General features: G+C 35.3%; 1 protein-coding gene across 4 annotated transcripts in view; it reads right to left on the reverse strand.

Moving 5' to 3' along the window:
• ADAMTS20 (ADAM metallopeptidase with thrombospondin type 1 motif 20) overlaps positions 1 to 22617 on the reverse strand; it is a 194526-nt gene that overhangs the window by 116642 nt on the left and 55267 nt on the right. For all 4 annotated transcript variants that reach the window (XM_068561131.1, XM_068561132.1, XM_068561129.1 and 1 more), the window contains exons 5-7: positions 10544 to 10627; positions 9895 to 10019; positions 8528 to 8568 (exon numbers count right to left, since the gene is read on the reverse strand). In XM_068561131.1, the coding sequence (XP_068417232.1) occupies positions 8528 to 8568; positions 9895 to 10019; positions 10544 to 10627 (250 nt within the window). The remainder of the gene's footprint in view (positions 1 to 8527; positions 8569 to 9894; positions 10020 to 10543; positions 10628 to 22617) is intronic.

The following is a 22617-nucleotide window of genomic DNA, read 5'->3' on the forward strand; positions in this document are numbered from 1 at the left end:
GCACTGAAATTGAAACTGTGATTAAAAATCTTCCAACAAACAAAAGCCCAGGACCAGATGGCTTCACAGGCGAATTCTATCAAACATTTAGAGAAGAGCTAACACCTATCATTCTCAATCTCTTCCAAAATATAGCAGAGGAAGGAACACTCCCAAACTCATTCTACAAGGCCAACATCATCCTGATATCAAAACCAGACAAAGATGTCACAAAAAAAGAAAACTACAGGCCAATATCACTGATGAACATAGATGCAAAAATTCTCAACAAAATACTAGCAAACAGAATCCAACAGCACATTAAAAGGATCATACATCATGATCAAGTGGGGTTTATCCCAGGAAGGCAGGATTCTTCAATATACGCAAATCAATCAATGTGATACACCATATTGACAAAATGAAGGATAAAAACCATAATAGAAAATAACACACCATTGAAAAGCAGTTACACTCCAATAAAGACGTTAAAAAAAATGATAATCTCAGTAGATGCAGAAAAAGCTTTTGACAAAATTCAACATCCATTTATGATAAAAACTCTCCAGAAAGTAGGCATAGAGGAAACCCACCTCAACATAATAAAGGCCATATATGACAAACCCACAGCCAACATTGTTCACAATGGTGAAAAACTGAAACCATTTCCTCTCAGATCAGGAACAAAACTAGGTTGCCCACTCTCAGCAATATTATTCAACATAGTTTTGGAAGTTTTAGCCACGGCAATCAGAGAAGAAAAAGAAATAGAAAGAATACAAATTGGAAAAGAAGAAGTAAAACTGTCACTGTTTTCAGATGACATGATACTATACATGGATAATCTTAAAGATGCTACCAGAAATCTACTAGAGCTAATCAATGAATTTGGTAAAGTTGCAGGATACAAAATTAATGCACAGAAATCTCTTGCATTCCTATACACTAATGATGAAAAATCTGAACGAGAAATTAAGGGAACACTCCCATTTACCACTGCAACAAAAGAATAAAATACCTAGAAATAAACCTACCTAAGGAGACAAAAGACCTGTATGCAGAAAACTATAAGACACTGAAGAAAGAAATTAAACACGATACAAACATATGGAGAGATATACCATGTTCTTGGATTGGAAGAATCAACATTGTGAAAATGACTACAGTACCCATAGCAATCTACAGATTCAACTCAATCCCTATCAAACTACCAATGGCATTTTTCACAGAACTAGAACAATAAATTTCACAATTTGTATGAAAACACAAAAGACTGCGAATAGCCAAAGCAATCTTGAGAAAGAAAAACGGAGCGGGAGGATTCAGGCTCCCTGACTTCAGACTATACTACAAAGAGACAGTAATCAAGACAGTATGGTACCAGCACAAAAACAGAAATATAGATCAATGGAACAGGATAGAAAGCCCAGAGATAACCCCACACACATATGGTCACCTTATCTTTGATAAAGGAGGCAAGAATATACAGTGGAGAAAAGATAGCCTCTTCAATACATGGTGCTGGGAAAACTGGACAGCTACATGTAAAAGAATGAAATTAGAACACTCCCTAACACCATATACAAAAATAAACTCAAAATGGATTAAAGACCTAAATGTAAGGCCAGACACTATCAAACTCTTAGAGGAAACACAGGCAGAACACTCTATGACATAAATCACAGCAAGATTCTTTTTGACCCACCTCCTAGAGAAATGGAAATAAAAACAAAAATAAACAAATGGGACCTAATGAAACTTAAAAGTTTTGCACAGGGCTTCCCTGGTGGCGCAGTGGTTGAGAATCTGCCTGCCAATGCAGGGGACGCGGGTTTGAGCCCTGGTCTGGGAGGATCCCACATGTCGCGGAGCAACTCGGCCCGTGAGCCACAATTACTGAGCCTGCGCGTCTGGAGCCTGTGCTCCGCAACGAGAGGCCACGATAGTGAGAGGCCCGCGCACCGCAATGACGAGTGGCCCCCGCTTGCTGCAACTGGAGAGAGCCCTCGCACAGAAACAAAGACCCAACACAGCCATACATACATACATACATACATAAATTAAAAAAAAGAATGTAAGCAGACAAGAATCTCATTAAAATATTTTAAAACAAAAAAAGTTTTGCACAGCAAAGGAAACCATAAAAAAGACCAAAAGACAAATCTCAGAATGGGAGAAAATATTTGGAAATGAAGCAACTGACAAAGGATTAATCTCCAAAATATACAAGCAGCTCATGCAGCTCAATATCAAAAAAACAAACACAATCCAAAATGGGCAGAAGACCTAAATATACATTTCCCCAAAGAAGATATACAGATTGCCAACAAACACATGAAAAGATGCTCAACATCACTAATCATTAGAGAAATGCAAATCAAAACTACAATGAGGTATCACCTCACACTGGTCAGAATGGCCATTATCAAAAAATCTACAAACAATAAATGCTGCAGAGGGTGTGGAGAAAAGGCAACCCTCTTGTACTGTTGGTGGGAATGTAAATTGATACAGCCACTATGGAGAACAGTATGGAGGTTCCTTAAAACACTAAAAATAGAATTACCATATGACCCAGCAATCCCACTACTGGGCATATACCCTGAGAAAACCATAATTCAAAAAGAGACATGTACCCCAATGTTCACTGAAGCACTATCTACAATAGCCAATACATGGAAGCAACCTGAGTGTCCATCGACAGATGAATAGATAAAGAAGATGCGGCACATACTCACAATGGAATATTACTCAGCCATAAAAGAAATGAAATTGAGTTATTTGTAGTGAGGTGGATGGACAAAGAGTCTGTCATACAGAGTGAAGTAAGTCAGAAAGAGAAAAACAAATACCATATGCTAACACATATATATGGAATCTAAAAAAAAAAAAAAAAAAAAAATGGTTCTGATGTACCTAGAGGCAGGACAGGCATAAAGATGCAGACGTAGAGAATGGACTTGAGGACACAGCGAGTGGGTAGGGTAAGCTGGGATGAAGTGAGAGAGTAGCATTGACATATATACACTACCCAATGTAAAATAGATAGCTAGTGGGAAGCAGCTGCATTGCACAGGGAGATCAGCTCGATGTTTTGTGACCACCTGATGGGGTGGGATAGGGAGGGTGGGAGAGAGATGCAAGAAGGAGGGGAAGTGGGGATATATGTATACATATAGCTGATTCACTTTGTTATACAGCAGAAACTAATACAACATTGTAAAGAAATTATATTACAATAAAGATGTTAAAAAAAAACTATTCTTAGTTTCTTATTTTTTTCCACATATTTTAGATGGGAAAATAAAATACTAAATCTTGTATTAATACACACTATGTAGCCTTGGGCAAATTATTTATCCTCATTTATAAAATTGAAATTATAGGTCTTACTTCATAGGTTTGTTGTGAAGATTAAATAAGTCCAATAATGTTAACCTTAATATAGTGTATGATACATAGTAGGCACTCAAATATATCAGCTATCATTATCATCACCATTACTCTTGACTTAAAGGATAATAGGAATACTTTTATTTTCACAGTCTATGTTTCTAGATATCACTATGATTTATGTGCACAGGAGTGGCTGAAAACTGCAAAAAAAGAATGGGGACCAGGAGACCACCCACTTCTACATGAATAGCCCCGAATATCTAGCATTAAATCATTACAAAATAGTAAGATATGGTTGACATATTCATACTTAACTTTTAGTATAAAGATGTGACAACAAGGCATAGCTAATCTAAGAAATATAACATATTCAATGGATTCTTCTTAGATGATTGACTCATAAAATATGTCTACGAAGTCAGAGAATAGTTTGCAAGGAGAAGAGAATGGGGTCTGTTGTAAAAATTAGAGTAGCAGGTGTCTGTTTCCACATTTGTGGAAGATTAGAGTTTCTAGACAGTCCTCCTACCACAAAGAAACTAGACCAGTATTAAAAAGTACTTTTTTAATGAATACTGACCTCACAGTGTACAAGAACTATCAAGTCCCCACACCTCCAAAACCTAACATATATTCTCTTCCTGCCCATCTCATACCTATGCATGCATGCACGCATACATATAAACATTTATACCATAGGCTAAATTCTAATTGGTAAGCAATGAATAGTAGGGATAGGAATTACTCTGAGGGAAAATACTGATAAAAGCAATATGATCCAGAGCTTCCTATAGGAAGTTTCAAGGTAGAGGATCTGATTCTGAATTCTCTGCCTTAAGTCAGGGACCTTGGTTAGTAACACCCTTTGGATTACAGCAAAAACAACTGAAAATCCTCTCTAGAGGAAAGAACACACTTTTTAAGTGGTCCACCACTAATCTTCTGGATTAATATTAAGTAAACATGAGCTTATGATCAGAGATCACCAAACATACAAACCAACAAGTCAGCATATGAGAAAGTTAGCAGAAACCACATATTTGGCTATCAAATATTTAGGATATGGGAATTGTCAAAGATGGTATATAAAATTACTCCAAATGAACTGTGTCGGTAAACATGAAAGGCAATTACAAATATAAGCAAATATAAAAAGAATGTAAACAAAATGAACACACAGATTTTGAATAAGAGCTAACTAGGATATTTTAAATTGAAAAACATATGTTGAACTGGAAAATTCAGAGGACAGGTGAAATATCAGATTAGATGCAGCCAAAGAGAAAAATAACAAAATGCATGTTAGAGCTGCCTGAATAAAGCGTGAAGATAAAAAGAAATAAAAGCATGGAAAACAATTATAATAAATGTACATGGACTAACTTTGGTAGTTAAACAGAGATTACTATGGATGTTACTTTTAAAATCCAATTATATGTTCTTTCCAATAAAAACACCTGAAGTAACAGGACATTGGAAAATTGAAGGAAAAGATATCCAGCAAATACTAAACAAGAAAAAGTTGGGCTAGCTATAGTATTGCCAGACACAGTACTTTAAACATAAAGCTATACTGACTTTATTTTCTTTAAAAAGCATTATTAGAGATAAAAAAAGTCACTACACAATTGTAAAAGGTTCAATTCAAACTTATATATGCCTAATAAGTTAGACTGAAAATAGATGAAACAAAAAATTTGAATACTGTAATTGTAAAAATTATAATGTAAAATTGAAAATGGAGAGAGTGACAGAGATATATTCATGTTTCAAGTAAGTGACCTAGTAAGCAAAAAATTAGTAAATATATAGTTGATTTGAGCAACATAATTGGCAAGTTTGATTTAACAGGCATATAGAAACCTGTATACCATAGTTAATGAATATACATTCTGTTTAAACATACATGAAACATTTTTTTTAACATAATAGACCATACAGGTAATACCAAAAGATTTCAAAGAATGGGTATCGTATAGATCATGTTCTCCAACTACAGTGAAATTAAATTAGAATTTAATAAACAAAAAACAGTAAGTCTCAATATATTCATAAAATTTTAAATGCATTTCTAAATTAATAAGTCAAAAAAGAAATCATGATGAATTTATACATACTTAGAATTTAGAATTTTAAATGACATGAAAAATAACTATCAAAATTTGTGGGACACAATAAAATGATACCTTGAAGTAAATCGATAGTCTTAAACAATAAAATTAGAAAAGAAAAAATCCTGGATGTTATTGAGCTAGCAGTCAGTTTACATTATAAATAGAACAGCATGAGTAAATTGGAAAGAAAAGGAGAGAGAGAGAGCAGAAATTAATGAAATAAAAATGAGATTGAAAGCAAAGAGTTGATCCTTTAAAAAGACAAATGCAATAGACAATATTCCAGTGAAACTGGGCCATTATAAAGAAGTGCAAATAGATAATATCAGAAATAAAACAAGGCAGAAGTATAGCTATTGACAGAACTTAAAAGAAAATGCTATGAGAATAATTTAAGCTAATTAATTTTACTACTACTAAAAGAAATGGTCAGATATCTAGAGAAACACACTTTTTAAAATACCTTCAAAAAGATTTTTTTAAAAGTCTGATTACCGTTGGAAAAATTAAATAGTTAAATATCTTTCCACAAAGGAAAGATGAAACCCAGATGTTTTTCTAGGTGGGATCTCCCATGCTTTCAAGATATAGATCATTCCAACATTATATAAAATCTTCCAGAGAATGGGAAAAGAAATAATACACTTCCAACAAATTCTGTATGGTGAATAAAACCTTGGTATCAAAATTAGACAAATATAATCAAAGGAAGATCATTTCACTCTTGAAAATATATGCATGGAATGGAATCTAGCAGTGTGTTTAAAAAAAAAAAGGAAAAACCTTGATCAAGTTTGGTTTAGTGTTACAAAACTCATAAAAGGAATTCACAGGATTAAATTAATCGTATGATCATTTCAATATCCGCAAAATTTTTTAAATAAAAAAGCATACATTTTTTAAGTCTCAGAAAACTATGATGATAAGTTTATCTGCCAAGAATCTATGTCAAATATTATTCCTAATGGTGAAACTGCACAAGTATTCCTTTTAAAATCCAGGAAAAAAGGCTACCATCATCATTTCTATTCAACATTCAACAAGGTTTTTGTCTTGCTTTAAGACAAAAGAAAGAAAAAGAGAAAAATGAAAGAAAGTTATAAGGATTGAAGAAGAGGAAGAATAGCCATAATTCACAAGTGATATAAACATCCACAGGTAGATTATAAGGATTAATTAGAGTAATGAATCAGGTGGCTAGATTTAAAATCAATAATCCAAATAATCTAATGCATTTCTATCAATCAACATCACAGACCATACACTAATAAAAGAGGTAAATGAAAGTTGTGCATGACCAGCTTTGAAAGAAAATATTATATACTACTGAAAGAAATTTTAAAAAGACCTTCATAAATAGACAGATAATTGTTTTATAACGACTTGACATGCTGGTCTAAAATATTTATGGAAGAGCAAAGGTCCAAGAATAGCCAAAATACTCTTGAAGAAAATGGGATGGAGTTATGTATCCTATGAATTATGATGATTTATTATATAGCTATAAAATTTGAACTAATATGAAATTGGTACATGGACTAAATAAAAAGTATTGATTAATGAAGCAGCGGGATGATTTGCACGTGCCAGTGCAAACAGAAACTTTATATATGGCATTGCAGATTCTAATGAAGGGAGGTGAACTAGTCAATGTGTGATCTGAGGAAACTGGACATCCAGAGAAAAGGAACTTACAAAACTAGACCCCTATTTGATACCACATCAAAAAAATTATGCCAAATGGTTTAGAGATTTAAATGTGAAAAGACAAATTTTTAAATATTTACAAGAAAACAGGATAATACACTCAGACTTTTGAGCTACAGAAGGCTCAGAAGGCTATAATTTCTTTAATAAGATACAAAATTGCTAAACCTAAAATTATAAACTCAGCTACAGCATACATTTTCACACACACAAAACAATTAACACTAAGGAACAAATTATTAACAGATATTTACAATACATATAAACCAAAAAGGGTTTGGTTTCAAGAAGTTATAAGAACACTAAAAGGCAGTAAGAAAATGAAAAATACCACAGCAGAAAAATAGGCAATGTTTTTTTCATTTATTTCATTCCTCTCCAAAAAGGAAATATAAATGGCCAGTAAATATATAAAAAGATGTCCAAACTCATTAGTGACCAGGGAACTGAGAATCATTGCTATAATGAAATATATTAAATTTAGATTGGCAAAAATGAGAAATTTGAAGATCCTGGTATTAATAGTGATATAATCAAAATGAATGCTTATACACTATTGATTAAAGGTATAAATTGGTACCACTTTAGAAAATAATTTGGTATATCTTATAAAGTTAAACATGGGCACATGTAATGGCATGCAATTCTAACTGTAGGAATATACCTTAGCTCTTATCATAAAGTTCATAATAGAAAACAGCTGGAATCAGCCCAAATATTCACTGACAGGATATAGATATGTGAACTGTGGATGAAATATTGTACAGCAGTGAAAATGCATGAACTAAAGCTCAAAAATAAGCATAATCAAGCAATTTCTTTTAGGAATATATACATATACAATAAAACTATTTTTCAAAAGATGGAAGGAACTGCCACATACAAAATTTATGCTATTGGTTACCTCTGGGGGAAGTGCAAGGGAGAGAATAAGGACTTAGCACAGGCCATAGAACAGTACCGATAAATTTCTAATTCTTAAATCTGGTGGTGGATTCATGACTACTCTTTTTTTTTTTTTTTTTTTTTTGCTTTAAATTTGCATATAAGTTTTTATGTACTATTTTGTATGGATCAAATATTACACAATAAAACACTTTAAATATGTCAAGCTCTGCATAGCACTTGATATTTAGAAATTAATTGGTACATAAATATTAGTTCTTATTATTCTTTAAAACTTACAGCAGAATCAAATAATACTGACACTACCCATTAACTAATAATCAAAATGATTAATGTGTAAATTAAAAGGAAGATAATCAAAACATCATTTTAAATAATTCAATAAACAATTATATAAGCTATATTTTATTTACCAAATAACTTACCTAATGTGTCACATTTCTCTCTAGCTCCACAAATGTCTTCCCTTAAAACAAAAGATTTTGAAGCATTTTCAGAAAATATTTTTGCAACGTGCCAAAACAAAGATAGCTTTAACTATGACATGACTATTACCCTAAACCTAGAGTAATGCACCATTTTTGCATATCAATAAGCAATAGGTGCTACATAAAAGTGATTGCTGTGAACAGCTGAAGCTTAACCAAGTTCAATGAAAAGCTTTCTAAGTGTATTTTTCTCCTCTCTGCCTTATTTATGCAGTAGCATATGTAATATACTCTTGATGTTTCAATGCCTTTATGAACTTCAGCTATTATTCTCAGCTGCAAAATAATGATGTTCTCAGATGTTACCAAGTTGCTTAAATTTTTTCCTTCTTAAATTACTTAGTCCCTAAACATTCATTATGACAGTTCTCTAGTCTCCTTCCTCATGGTGTCCTCTTACAGCCCTTTTCCCCCCTCCCATCATTAATCTGTTATCTTCAGTCTTTGCTGCTTGGCCTCTAACTATAACCCAGGGCAGAACCATGGATTGGTAATAGAATGCTCTGTATAAATTTGAGTCAATTCTGTTTTAGTTTAGAAAAGAAATAAAGCACATGGACTATATGTCAGCTGTTTTACATGGACTAAAGGTTTTCATTTCAGGGTTCTAGAAAGACAAAATTTCTCTGAGTCTGACCCTCAAGCAAAAGATTTTTCCCCCTTGGCCAAGCAACCAACCAAAACAACAAACTCAGGATCTAAATATTCTGGTAGCATGACTGTTGCTGAAACAAAGATGTGAATTAACAATGTATAGTGGTACATGTAAAATGGATACTCATTTTATAATAGCAGCAGCTGCATATAAATAAATAGGTTTGAGAAAAACCCTAGCAAAAGCAGCCCAGTAATTAAGTCATGCATTTAGCATCAAAACAAGGAGCAGATAGATATTTTTAAGTATAGCGAGTCCAAAATAAATTCAAAGGCTTTCTTTTCCAAGCGATTGAAAGGTCAAGTTAGGGAAGAAACAAAACGTGTTCTCAGTTCCATAACTATATTAATTTCCAAGTAATCTTCCTAATTCTTACTCTGTCACTAATATAATAAGGAAATTATCTTGTTTATGTCAAACCATTACTTAGCAACCTAACGTTGCTAATTTCCTAAGGAATCAGGCCAGTGTTCTGGTCTGAAAAAAACAGAAGAATGCTTTCATTCAATGGTATCTTTTGTAATACAAGTTCTCATAGAACGTTTCTATGTATTATCGATAAAGAATTAACGTAAGAAGAAGTACTGGTGATCACGCAGGAGATAAAGGGTAAACAATTGCATTGCAAGGGTTATTTCTAGCACTGTACCTAGTGATAAGAACAGCAGTATCATGGTGGGATGGGTGGGGATCGTCAAGAACATTCTGAGTTTGCTGCCATAAACAGAAGTTGCGTAACGTGGTAGCTGCATTAAAACTGATGACTGGTCCTTCCTACACACAAAAAAATCAGCAATTCAACATTACGTCAAAACATTCATGGCCTTTTTCCTTCCAAGCCTGTCAATGTTTATGCAATTCATTAAATAGCATTTTCACAGGCAAATGAAGAAGTGGTATCATCTCTCCCTCATATCTAAAACATATTTCAGCAATACTTAAAACACTGTGATCAAAACAGAATCAAATTAGACCTTCCAATATTTGGGATTGAAAAACTAACTTCTGAAAATTACTATAGTTTAAATCTTTCAACAGCAGGATTATAAAAGTGAATACCTGAATGTTTTCAACCTTAAATTTTTTAATTGTTTATTAATTTTTGTTACTTCCTCTGTTGTCATTCCATTTTGTTTCCATCATAACAGAAAAAGTTAACCTCACTCTTTTTCAAATCAAGTTTTGTAATATACATTTTTAAAATATCTCATTTCTAATAAGAGTTTCATGATCTCTCTATATATTCCCGCTAAGAGCCTACTACAGCTAGGATTACTACTTTTAGAACTGTTTCTTACCTGTTCATCATGAATTATAACTAATTTTACAATTACTATGTTTATAAGATTTCCAATACTTGAGTCCTTGTAGATTGCTGCAACCTGCAAGGAAAAAAAATATAAGATTAGATGCCTAAAATGAATACCTTTTCTCAAAAGTAAATTGAAACCAGTCTGAGCCAGAGCATCAATTCTCCAATTTAGCTGCACACTGGAATCTCCTAGGGAGCTTTTCACAAATCCCTAAGCTCAGGCCACATCACTTATCAATTAAATCAGAATCTTAAGGGTTGAGACCCAGGCATCAGCATCTTTTAAAATTCCCTGGCTTTTTAATGATTCCAATGTGAAGCCAAGTTTGAGAAACAGTATCCTAAATCTTGCTACTGAGATTCACTCATTCATCAGCAGCATCCGTATCACCTAGAGCTGATTAGAAATAAGGAATCTCAGGCCCCATCCTGGACAGGTGAGTCAGAATCTATATTTTAACAAGATCCTCAAGTGATCTGAACATGCATTAGAGCTTGGAAAATACTGTTCTAGATGATTCAGCAAAAAATTCACTACATTCTGTGTCACAATCCACAATTTATGTGTCCACAATACACCATAAAAATAAATATATAAGGTTTACCTGTTCTTTTCTGGCAGTTTTACCTAATCTTTCTGCCATGATTGCATATTTTCAACTCTGAATATGCTTATGGTTTTTAATTGTTTAGCACACTAGAATCCATGGAGACAAATTCATCCAGAATCACACAAAGAGCCGTAGGAGAGGTCATGCTTCACAATCTGGTCTTTCATTCTCCAAAACTGGAGAATGCAATTCTAGGAGGTACTCTGCATGGGCTTATAGTGAAGGTGCCATCCAATTCACTAATTCATATCCTCATCTTGTAGCCACCATAGAGGCTTCCAGACAACAGGAGTGTATTCCATGGCCAACACCTCTGTCTTGCACTCCTTATTATATCCTTTAGATATAACCTTCTGGACCTGGGCCACCTGTGCCATGAAAATTGCTTCTGAAATGTGGATCACCATCTCCTGAACCACTGCCCAAACCAAGACAGCAGAATTGGAGGTGCTACTTCTCTTGTTTATTTAAATAATGTTCAGCAACTATTCCTTCCTTCGATGGCTATAGACCCAGAGATAGGGAAGAGGACATGGTCCCTGACCTTGTGGAGCTTAACAGTTTCCTAGAAGTACCAGTAGTGGAGCCCTCACCCTATCAGCCAAGGTTGCTTCAACACAATGAATAATATGACTGCTACTGTTGCTTCTAATGCCACATGGAGAAGCACCAGAACCAGAGCCAAAAGCATCTCTGACCCTATAGGGTCAGCGTGAACTTAAATACACATTCCAGCACCTTTCCTATTGTTTTAGCTGTGCAGCCACAAATACAGGTTTGCTGTCTTTATCTGCAGTGATGCCTTTGGTTCTAGCATTTTTTGGCAAGAGTGATGGTCACCACAGTGGAGTTGAGAGTAAGTACAGTTAAGACAGGGACAGGCAGATGACTGGCCATTTCAAGCTGGTCTGCCAGCACTGCAGTATTGCTCACTTTAAAATCGGAGCTGTGGAAATCTTTGGCTGAATTGATTAATATATATTTTAAAAATTGCATGGAATATGAAAATATATTGTAGAAAACAAAGTACACCCATATTTGTGACTTCAGAGTTATCCTCTGATCATGTGAAGTTAACAGTAGATGCTTTAACCAAGTCAAATTACAAGGTAAACAAAGTACCTCAAAGGTATGCATAAAGGCTCTTTTCCTCTAAAAATGAAAACCAGTTGTGAAGACTTGTCACAGGCCATCACGCATTGCCAGTAGCTCAGAGAAAAGAGCTTGGGCGCTGTAAAGTATCTAAATGGCTAATTTCTCTACTCATTGCCTGAAATATGTTGACTACAAAATGACAATCTGGATATTGTAATATTAGCTATAAAATATATAACCACAAAAATGTTTTCAGTTTCAGAAGGAAACAGACATGGCACCTTTATTGAAAAGTGACCAACCTACCAGCTGGAATTTGGAAACATATCCTCCCAGTGTTCTGACAGTATGTTTTTAAATATATTACTACAACAAAATTTCTTTGAAATGTAACATTAGGGAAAAGATAATTCAAATTATTTTGTAAGATGGGCAATGTTATGAAGCAGGGTCCTTCAAATTAAACAGGCCCAGGTTCAAATTCTAACTGCCACTTGTTGATAATACCTACTTACCAAGCTGCTATAAAGATTAAATGAGATGGTGTACAAAAAGCATTTAGATCAGGGCCTGGGTCATAGTGATCTATGATAGCTATTATTACTACTTTCAGAAGAAAAGGCATATGTTACATATAATGCTAATTGTAGTTCATTTGTTTAAAATTTCAATAGTTATCATAGAATGGCAAACTGAAAACAAAGGATCCAAGAGCACAGTTTCATACTTTCTTTCAATATTTATTGAATTATCTGTTGCCTGTCAAATACTGTGTTGCTTGCCTAATGCACAAATGAATAAAGCATCATTTCTACCCTTAAAAAATTCAGTCTTCCAGGGGTAAAAGTTATAAAAACAGATGGCTCAGTTTAAATAATTATTCATATACACCCAAAAAAACCCCTCAGGTTGGTATTTTGCTTTTACACTAAAATGGCTTGTGTCTTCAATAAGGTCATGTTGCTCATTTAATTCATTTAATTGTATGCACCTCCTATTGTTTTATGTATTGACCTTTATAATCTATATGCTCACACTCTATACATACATACCTTTTACAATATTTGGATATTTAGAGGTGCTGTTATTGAATAACTATTCAATTAAGCTGAATTGTGGATCAAGCAGATGAATGACCAGAAGGCCCACTTGTTACTTCAGAGGATTTTCCAATTAGCATGCACAACATGCTTCTCTTATCCCTAAAACTATGACACCATATTAGGTCACCATAATGGTAGAGTATCCATGTTTGCTACTTCCTTATAAATACACAACTAGAAATAATATTTATTGAATGTTTACTATGTGTGTGATGTGATCTAAGTTTAAATGTATTAATTCATTTAGTAATTCTCACAACAAATCCTATGAGCTAGAAACTATTGTATCCATTTTATGGATGAGAAAACTAAGGTACAGAGAAGTTAAGTAACGCGCTCAAGGTTAGGTGGCTGGTAAGCAACGGAACAATTTCCATCCAAGGCAGTCTAGCTTCAGCTCTGACTACTTTATCTGATCTTATAGAACTTCAGCATTCTACCCTAAGTATTTCCTAATTAGCTCTTGGCACAAAAGTTATTTCAGAACCCTGATGTGGGTCATGCCCTAGCCCCTGACACTGTCCTGCTATAGTCACTTGAGCATGGCCTCAGAAGTCCTACACAGTCAGGAGACCTGGGTTTTAGTTCTAGCTCTTACTAGTTACAAGCCAGTTGTCTAACTCTAGAAATGGATATATCTACTTTTTGTCTCAATACCACAACCACATTGAGGCATTGAGCACCCTTGGTCACAGTGCCCTGGTGTTCTGGATTAGTATTTACCAGATGCTGTTGGGGAAGGGGTGTGAGAACATTGGTTTTAAAGAACAAAATCATTCCACAGTTTGAGAAAAGTTGAGTAAAAAAATTAAACAGATGCCTTCATGGAGTCTTGAATAGGCTAACATATACGCACAAATATTAAATCTACATGAGAGGTATTACATGCAACATCTCACACAACTACTTGGCCAAGTCCTCTTTTCCCCTTCATGGAACATGCCGAAGGATGAGTATTCCATACCAGACTACACTGTAGGAACTGCTAGATTAGATTTCTAAGGTACATTTTCTGCTTTATAAAACCATGTAATGTTGTTAAATATTACTGTAATCACTCCACTTTAGAGCGCTATATATTAGGACTTTTATTGATCCAGTTAAAATGTATTCAATCTTTTATTCTTTTTTTATCTTTTTAAAAAATTTTATTTACTTTTTATACAGCAGGTTCTTATTAGTTATCCATTTTATACATATTAGTGTATATATGTCAATCCCAATCTCCCAATTCATCCCACCACCACCCCCACCGCCACTTTCCCCCCTTGGTGTCCATACGTTTGTTCTCTACATCTGTGTCTCTATTTCTGTCCTGCAAACTGGTTCATCTGTACCATTTTTCTAGGTTCCACATATATGCATTAACATACGATATTTGTTTTTCTCTTGCTGACTTACTTCACTCTGTATGATAGTCTCTAGATCCATCCAGATCTCTACAAACGACCCAGTTTCATTCTGTTTTTTTTTTGGCTGAGTAATATTCCATTGTATATATGTACCACATCTTCTTTATCCATTCAGCTGTCGATGGACAAGTAGGTTGTTTCCATGACTTGGCTATTGTCAATAGTGCTGCAATGAACATTGGGGTGCATGTGTCTTTTTGAATTATGGTTTTTTCTGGGTATATGCCCAGTAGTGGGATTGCTGGGTCATATGGTAATTCTATTTTTAGTTTTTTAAGGAACCTCCATACTGTTCTCCATAGTGGCTGTATCAATTTACATTCTCACCAACAGTGCAAGAGGGTTCCCTTTTCCCCACACCCTCTCCAGCATTTGTTGTTTGTAGATTTTCTGATGATGCCCATTCTAACTGGTGTGAGGTGATACCTCCCTGTAGTTTTGATTTGCATTTCTCTAATAATTAGTGATGTTGAGCAGGTTTTCATGTGCTTCTTGGCAATCTGTATGTCTTCTTTGGAGAAATGTCTATTTAGGTCTTCTGCCCATTTTTTGATTGTTTGAACTGCATGAGCTGTTTATATATTTTGTCTGTTGATTCATCTGCAAATATTTTCTCCCATTCTGAGGGTTGTCTTTTCTTCTTATTTATGGTTTCCTTTGCTGTGTAAAAGCTTTAAAGTATCATTAGACCCCATTTGTTTATTTTTGCTTTTATTTCCATTACTCTAGCTGGTGGATCAAAAAAAGATCTTGCTGTGATTTATGTCAAAGAGTGTTCTTCCTATGTTTTCCTCTAAGAGTTTTATACTGTCCATTCTTACATTTAGGTCTCTAATCCATTTTGAGTTTATTTTTGTGTATGGTGTTAGGGAGTGTTCTAATTTCATTCTTTTACATGTAGCTGTCCAAATTTCCCAGCACCGCATATTGAAGAGACTGTCATTTCTCCATCCTTCCCTGCTTTGTCATAGATTAGTTGACCACAGGTGCGTGGGTTTATCTCTGGCCTTTCTATCCTTTGTAGTATAGTCTGAAGTCAGGGAGTCTGATTCCTCCAGCTCCATTTTTTTCCCTCAAGACTGCTTTGGCTATTCGGGGTCTTTTGTGTCTCCATACAAATTTTAAGATTTTTTGTTCTAGTTCTGTGAAAATTGCCATTGGTAGTTTGATAGGGATTGCATTGAATCTGTAGATTGCTTTCGGTAGTATAGTCATTTTCACAATATTGATTCTTCCAATCCAAGAACATGGTATATCTCTCCATCTGTTGGTATCATCTTTAATTTCTTTCAGCAGTGTCTTATAGTTTTCTGCATACAGGTCTTTTGTCTCTGTAGGTAGGTTTATTCCTAGGTATTTTATTCTTTTTGTTGCAATGGTAAATGGGAGTGTTTTCTTAATTTCACTTTCAGATTTTTCATCATTAGTGTATAGGAATGCAAGAGATTTCTGTGCATTAATTTTGTATCCTGCAACTTTACCAAATTCATTGATTAGCTCTAGTAGATTTCTGGTAGCATCTTTAAGATTATCCATGTATAGTATCATGTCATCTGAAAACAGTGACAGTTTTACTTCTTCTTTTCCAATTTGTATTCTTTTTATTTCTTTTTCTTCTCTGATTGCCGTGGCTAAAACTTCCAAAACTATGTTGAATAATAGTGGTGAGAGTGGGCACCTTTGTCTTGTTACTGATCTTCAAGGAAATGCTTTCAGTTTTTCACCATTGAGAATGATGTTGGCTGTGGGTTTCTCGTAGATGGCCTTTAATATGTTGAGGTAACTTCCCTCTGTGTCTACTTTCTGGAGGGTTTTTATCAGAAATGGGTGTTGAATTTTGTCCAAAGCTTTTTCTGCATCTACTGAGATGATGTTTTTATTCTTCAGTTTGTTAATATGGTGTATCACAATGATTGATTTACGTATATTGAAGAATCCTTGCATTCCTGGGATAAACCCCACTTGATCATGGTATGTGATCCTTTTAATGTGCTGTTGTATTCTGTTTGCTAGTATTTTGTTGAGGATTTTTGCATCTATGTTCATCAGTGATGTTGGCCTGTAGTTTTCTTTCTTTGTGACATCTTTGTCTGGTTTTGGTATCAGGGTGGCCTCATGGAATGAGTTTGGGAGTGTTCCTCCCTCTGTTATATTTTGGAAGAGTTTGAGAAAGATAGGTGTTAGCTCTTCTCTAAATGTTTGATAGAAGTCACCTGTGAAGTCAACTGGTCCTGGACTTTTGTTTGTTGGAAGAGATTTTTAATCACAGTTTCAATTTCATTACTGGTGATTGGTCTGTTCATATTTTCTATTTCTTCCTGGTTCAGTCTTGGAAGGTTATACCCTTCTAAGAATTTGTCCATTTCTTCCAGGTTGTCCATTTTATTGGCATAGAGTTGCTTGTAGTAGTCTCAGGATGGTTTGTATTTCTGCGGTGTCTGTTGTAACTTCTCCTTTTTCATTTCTAATTTTATTGATTTGAGTCCTCTCCCTCTTTTTCTTGATGAGTCTGGCTAAGGGTTTATCAATTTTGTTTATCTTCTCCAAGAACAAGCTTTTAGTTTTATTGATCTATTGTTTTCTTTGTTTCTATTTCATTTATTTCTGCTCTGATCTTTATGATTTCTTTCCTTCAGCTAACATTGGGTTTTGTTTGTTCTTCTTTCTCTAGTTCCTTTAGGTGTAAGGTTAGATTGTTTAGGATTTTTCTTGTTTCTTGAGGTAGGCTTCTATTGCTATAAACTTCCCTCTTAGAACTGTTTTTGCTGCATCCCGTAGGTTTTGGATCATCATGTTTTCGTTGTAATTTGTCTCCAGGTATTTTTTGATTTCCTCTTTGATTTCTTCAGTGAGCTTGGGTATTTAGTAACGTATTGTTTAGCCTCCGTGTCTTTATGTTTTTTTACGTTTTTTTCCCTGTAATTCATTTCTAATCTCATAGTGTTGTGGTCAGAAAAGATGCTTGATATGATTTTAATTTTCTTAATTTACTGAGGTTTGATTTGTGATCCGAGATGTGATCTATCCTGGAGAATGTTCCATGTGCACTTGAAAAGAAAATGTAATCTGCTGTTTTTGGATGGAATGTCCTATAAATATCAATTACATCTAGCTGATCCATTGTGTCATTTAAAGCTTGTCTTTCCTTATTAATTTTCTGTTTGGATGATCTGTCCATTGGTGTAAGTGAGGTGTTAAAGTCCCCCACTATTATTGTGTTACTGTTGATTTCCTCTTTTATAGCTGTTAGCAGTTGCCTTATGTATTGAGGTGCTCCTATGTTGGGTGCATATATATTTATAATTGTTGTATCTTCTTGGATTGATCTCTTGATCATTATGTAGTGTCCTTCCTTGTCTCTTGTAACATTCTTTATTTTAAAGTCTATTTTATCTGATATGAGTATTGCTACTCCAGGTCTCTTTTGATTTCCATTTGCATGGAATATGTTTTTTCATCCCCTCACTTTCAGTCTGTATGCGTCCCTAGGTCTGAAGTGGGTCTCTTGTAGACAGCATATATATGGGTCTTGTTTTTGTATCCATTCAGCGAGTCTGCGTCTTTTGGTTGGAGCATTTAATCCATTCACGTTTAAGGTAATTATCGATATGTATGTTCCTATGACCATTTTCTTAATTGTTATGGGTTTGTTTTTGTAGGTCCTTTTCTTCTCTTGTGTTTCCCACTTAGAGAATTTCCTTTAGCATCTGTTGTAGAGCTGGTTTGGTGGTGCTGAATTCTCTTAGCTTTTGCTTGTCTGTAAAGCTTTTGATTTCTCTGTCGAATCTGAATGAGGTCCTTGCCAGGTAGAGTAACCTCGGTTGTAGGTTCTTCCCTTTCATCATTTTAAATACATCATGCCACTCCCTTCTGGCTTGTAGAGTTTCTGCTGAGAACTCAGCTGTTAATTTTATAGGAGTGCCCTTGTATGTTATTTGTCGTTTTTCCCTTGGTGCTTTGAATAATTTTTCTTTGTCTTTAATTTCTGTCAATTTGATTACTATGTGTCTCCGTGTGTTTCTCCTTGGGTTTATCCTGCCTGGGACTCTCTGCACTTCCTGGACTTGGGTGGCTATTTCCTTTCCCATATATGAAAGTTTTCAACTATAATCTCTTCAAATATTTTCTCGGGTCCTTTCTCTCTCTCTCTTCTCCTTCTGGGACCCCTATAATGCGAATTTGTTGCGTTTAATGTTGTCCCAGAGGTCTCTCAGGCTGTCTTCATTTCTTTTCATTCTTTTTTCCTTATTCTGTTCCACCGCAGTGAATTCCACCATTTTGCCTTCCAGGTCACTTCTCCGTTCTTCTGCCTCAGTTATTCTGCTATTGATTCCTTCTAACGTATTTTTCATTTCAGTTATTGTATTGTTCGTCTCTGTTTGTTTGTTCTTTAATTCTTCTAGGTGTTTGTTCTTTAATTCTTCTAGGTCTTTGTTAAACATTTCTTGCATCTTCTCGATGTTTGCCTCCATTGTTTTTCCGAGGTCCTGGATCATCTTCACTATCATTATTCTGAATTCTTTTTCTGGAAGGTTGTCTATCTCCACTTCATTTAGTTGTTTTTCTGGGGTTTCATCTTGTTCCTTTGTCTGGTACATAGCCCTCTGCCTTTTCATCTTGTCTATCGTTTTATGAATGTGGTTTTTGTTCCACAGGCTGCAGGACTGTAGTTCTTATTGCTTCTGCTGTCTGCCCTCTGGTGGATGAGGCTATCTAAGAGGCTTGTCCAAGTTTCCTGATGGGAGGGACTGGTGGTGGGTAGAGCTGGCTGTTGCCTTGGTGGGCGGAGCTCAGTAAAAGTTTAATCTGCTTGTCTGTTGATGGGTGGGGCTGGGTTCCCTCCCTGTTGGTTGTTTGGCCTGAGGTGACCCAACACTGGAGCCTACCCGGCTCTTTGGTGGGGCTAATGGCAGACTCTGGGTGGGCTCACGCCAAGGAGTACTTCCCAGAACTTCTGTTGCCAGTGTCCTTGTTCTCACGGTGAGCCATCCCCCGCCTCTGCAGGAGACCCTCCAACACTAGCAGGTAGGTCTTGTTCAGTCTCCTATGGGGTCACTGCTCCTTCCCCTGGGTCCCAAAGCTCACACTACTTTGTGTGTGCCCTCCAAGAGTGGAGTCTCTGTTTCCCCCAGTCCTGTCGAAGTCCTGCAATCAAATCCTGCTAGCCTTCAAAGTCTGATTCTCTAGGAATTCTTCTCCCATTTCCAGACCCCCAGGTTGGGAAGCCTGACATGAGGCTCAGAGCCTTCACTCCAGTTGGTGGACTTCTGTGGTATAAGTGTTCTCCAGTTTGTGAGTCACCCACCCAGCAGTTTTATTTTGATTGAGCCCCTTTTACCGTCTGATTGTGGCTGCTCCTTTGTCTTTGGATGTGGCATATCTCTTTTGGTGAGTTCCAGTGTCTTCCTGTCGATGACTGTTCAGCAGTTAGTTGTGATTCTAGTGCTCCCGCAAGAGGGAGTGAGCACACGTCCTTCTACTCCGCCATCTTGAACCAATCTCCCAATCTTTTATTCTTTAAGTATTTGTTTCCCTGGCATATAGAATTCATATTGCTTTACCGTAGGTCTCATAAAATAGTAAACATTACTTCATAGATAATTAGCAAAAGGAAAAGAAATGGTATGAATTGTTTAAATAGTTTAACAAAATCCTAGGCAAAATAAAGTTCATGCAAAGCATGAAACAAATTATGTCGCTAGTAACTGACCAACTATTTTGAAATAATTTCCAAATAGTGCTTCAGCAAATGTTCACACATGGCATGTTTAGAGACCACCTTCTTTATTATTTTAGCCATTTTAAAAAATTAAGATAATTGACATATATCATTGTATTAGTTTTAGGTGTACAATGATTTGACATATGTACATATTGCAAAATAACCACTACAATAATTTCGGTTAACATCTATCACCATACATAGTTGCAATTTTTTTTGTTATGATAACAACTTTTCAGATCTACTCTCTTAGCAACTTTCAAAAATACAATACAGTATTGTTAACTGTAGTCACCATGCTGTACATTACATCCCCAGGAGTAATTTATCTTGTAACTGTATATTTGTACCCTCTGACCACCTTCACCTTCAAAGTCATCTGTAAAGAACTGATTTTAACAAAGTGAACACATTTTGCTTACAGGGACCATTACTCTTATCAGAAAGATGTTTTCGTTTTTAAGTTAGAAAATGACATTCTGCATATGCACAAAGTAAGTATGTGCAAAGAATTAAGAACAGGTAGAGCACTGAGTTGAAGGGAAAAGTAACATAAATGGTTGAACATAAAGTACGAAAGTAAATCATTAGTTTTTATTTTAATGTGGTCGAAAATTTTACCCCATCCTAAATAACATCAGTAAAAGCAACTCAAAGAGTTGAAAGCAATGATATTAAGTCAGTGTAATGTAGGTTAGGCTTTCTAGTTGATAAGTGTCTCTAATAGCAACTGTTTTAATAAATAGGGCTAATCCCTGAGAATCAAATGATGCTCTTGAAATTTACATTATTAAATCTGTAGCAAGGTGAATAGCATCAAGTCAAACCTTTGTAAACACAAAGGAATGTGGAGTTTTCTGACACAGTAAGTATTTCCAAGATTAATTAAACAGTAAGTCATTGCATATCAAAATAAATCTGTTGAAAAAATAATAATGCATGTAAAATTACATTTTAACCTGATCATGTCACCCAAATTCTCTAAGGATAAAAGTTTTGGAATAGCAATAATTGAACATCTCTGCTCATTTAACACACACTTTTTTCATTAGCTATACTATATACCACATATGTGCTCTTTCCAGCTAAATTTAATGTTATTTCCAGAAACTCTTTGAATAGAGATCACTAAGCTATTTTTACAACATGAGTAAAGCACTCTAAAAGGTGAATTAAATCACACACATTATTTCCATATCACTGCACTCAGATATTGTTAAACTGTTGAAAGCAAAGGAAAAGTTTGAGAGCATAATTGTTTACTTTGTACAGGATGAGTAAGTGTAGGTAATCCTCTTTCTAAATTATGTATATAATCCATCTGCTCAATGCTGAAAGCATTCAGCAGTTTCCCCCACTATATCTGGAGCTCAACACAGAAACTCTCTCATCACTTTGAACTTCTCTTTAAATGGCTCTCAATCATATTCCAAGTCCAAATCACATATTCATGTCTTTTTCCTAAATTACTATGACCAAAAAACATTACCAATATCTCAAGTGTGTGCTTGAAATGCAGTTAATGCCTTTTTAAAAATTAGGACAGGGGCCTCCCTGGTGGCGCAGTGGTTGAGAATCTGCCTGCCAATGCAGGGGACACGGGTTTGAGCCCTGGTCTGGGAAGATCCCACATGCCGCGGAGCAACTAGGCCCGTGAGCCACAACTACTGAGCCTGCACGTCTGGAGCCTATGTTCCTCAACAAGAGAGGCCGCAATAGTGAGAGGCCCACAAACCGCGATAAAGAGTGGCCCCCGCTTGCCGCAACTAGAGAAAGCCCTCGCATAGATACGAAGACCCAACACAGCCAAAAAAATAAATAAAATAAATAAATAATTTTAAAAACTAAAAAAAAAAAAAAAATTAGGACAAAATATGCAAAACTTGAATGCCTTCTTCTTCAACTGGAAACATCTGGGGACATTTATGTGGAGATAGTATTCCTCTTACTTCTTTAGAGCAATTTTGGAAATGGACTTCACAAGTGGAGATAAAACAAGTTGGATTAGATTTGACAATCTCTATGTAGTGTGACAAACTGTCCCAGTTTGCTCAGGACTAAGGGATTTCCAGAGACATGAGACTTTTAATACTAAAACTAAGAAAGTCCCAGGCAAA

The sequence above is a fragment of the Eschrichtius robustus genome, chromosome 13 (assembly GCF_028021215.1).
Source record: "Eschrichtius robustus isolate mEscRob2 chromosome 13, mEscRob2.pri, whole genome shotgun sequence".
Taxonomy (NCBI): Eukaryota; Metazoa; Chordata; class Mammalia; order Artiodactyla; family Eschrichtiidae; genus Eschrichtius; species Eschrichtius robustus.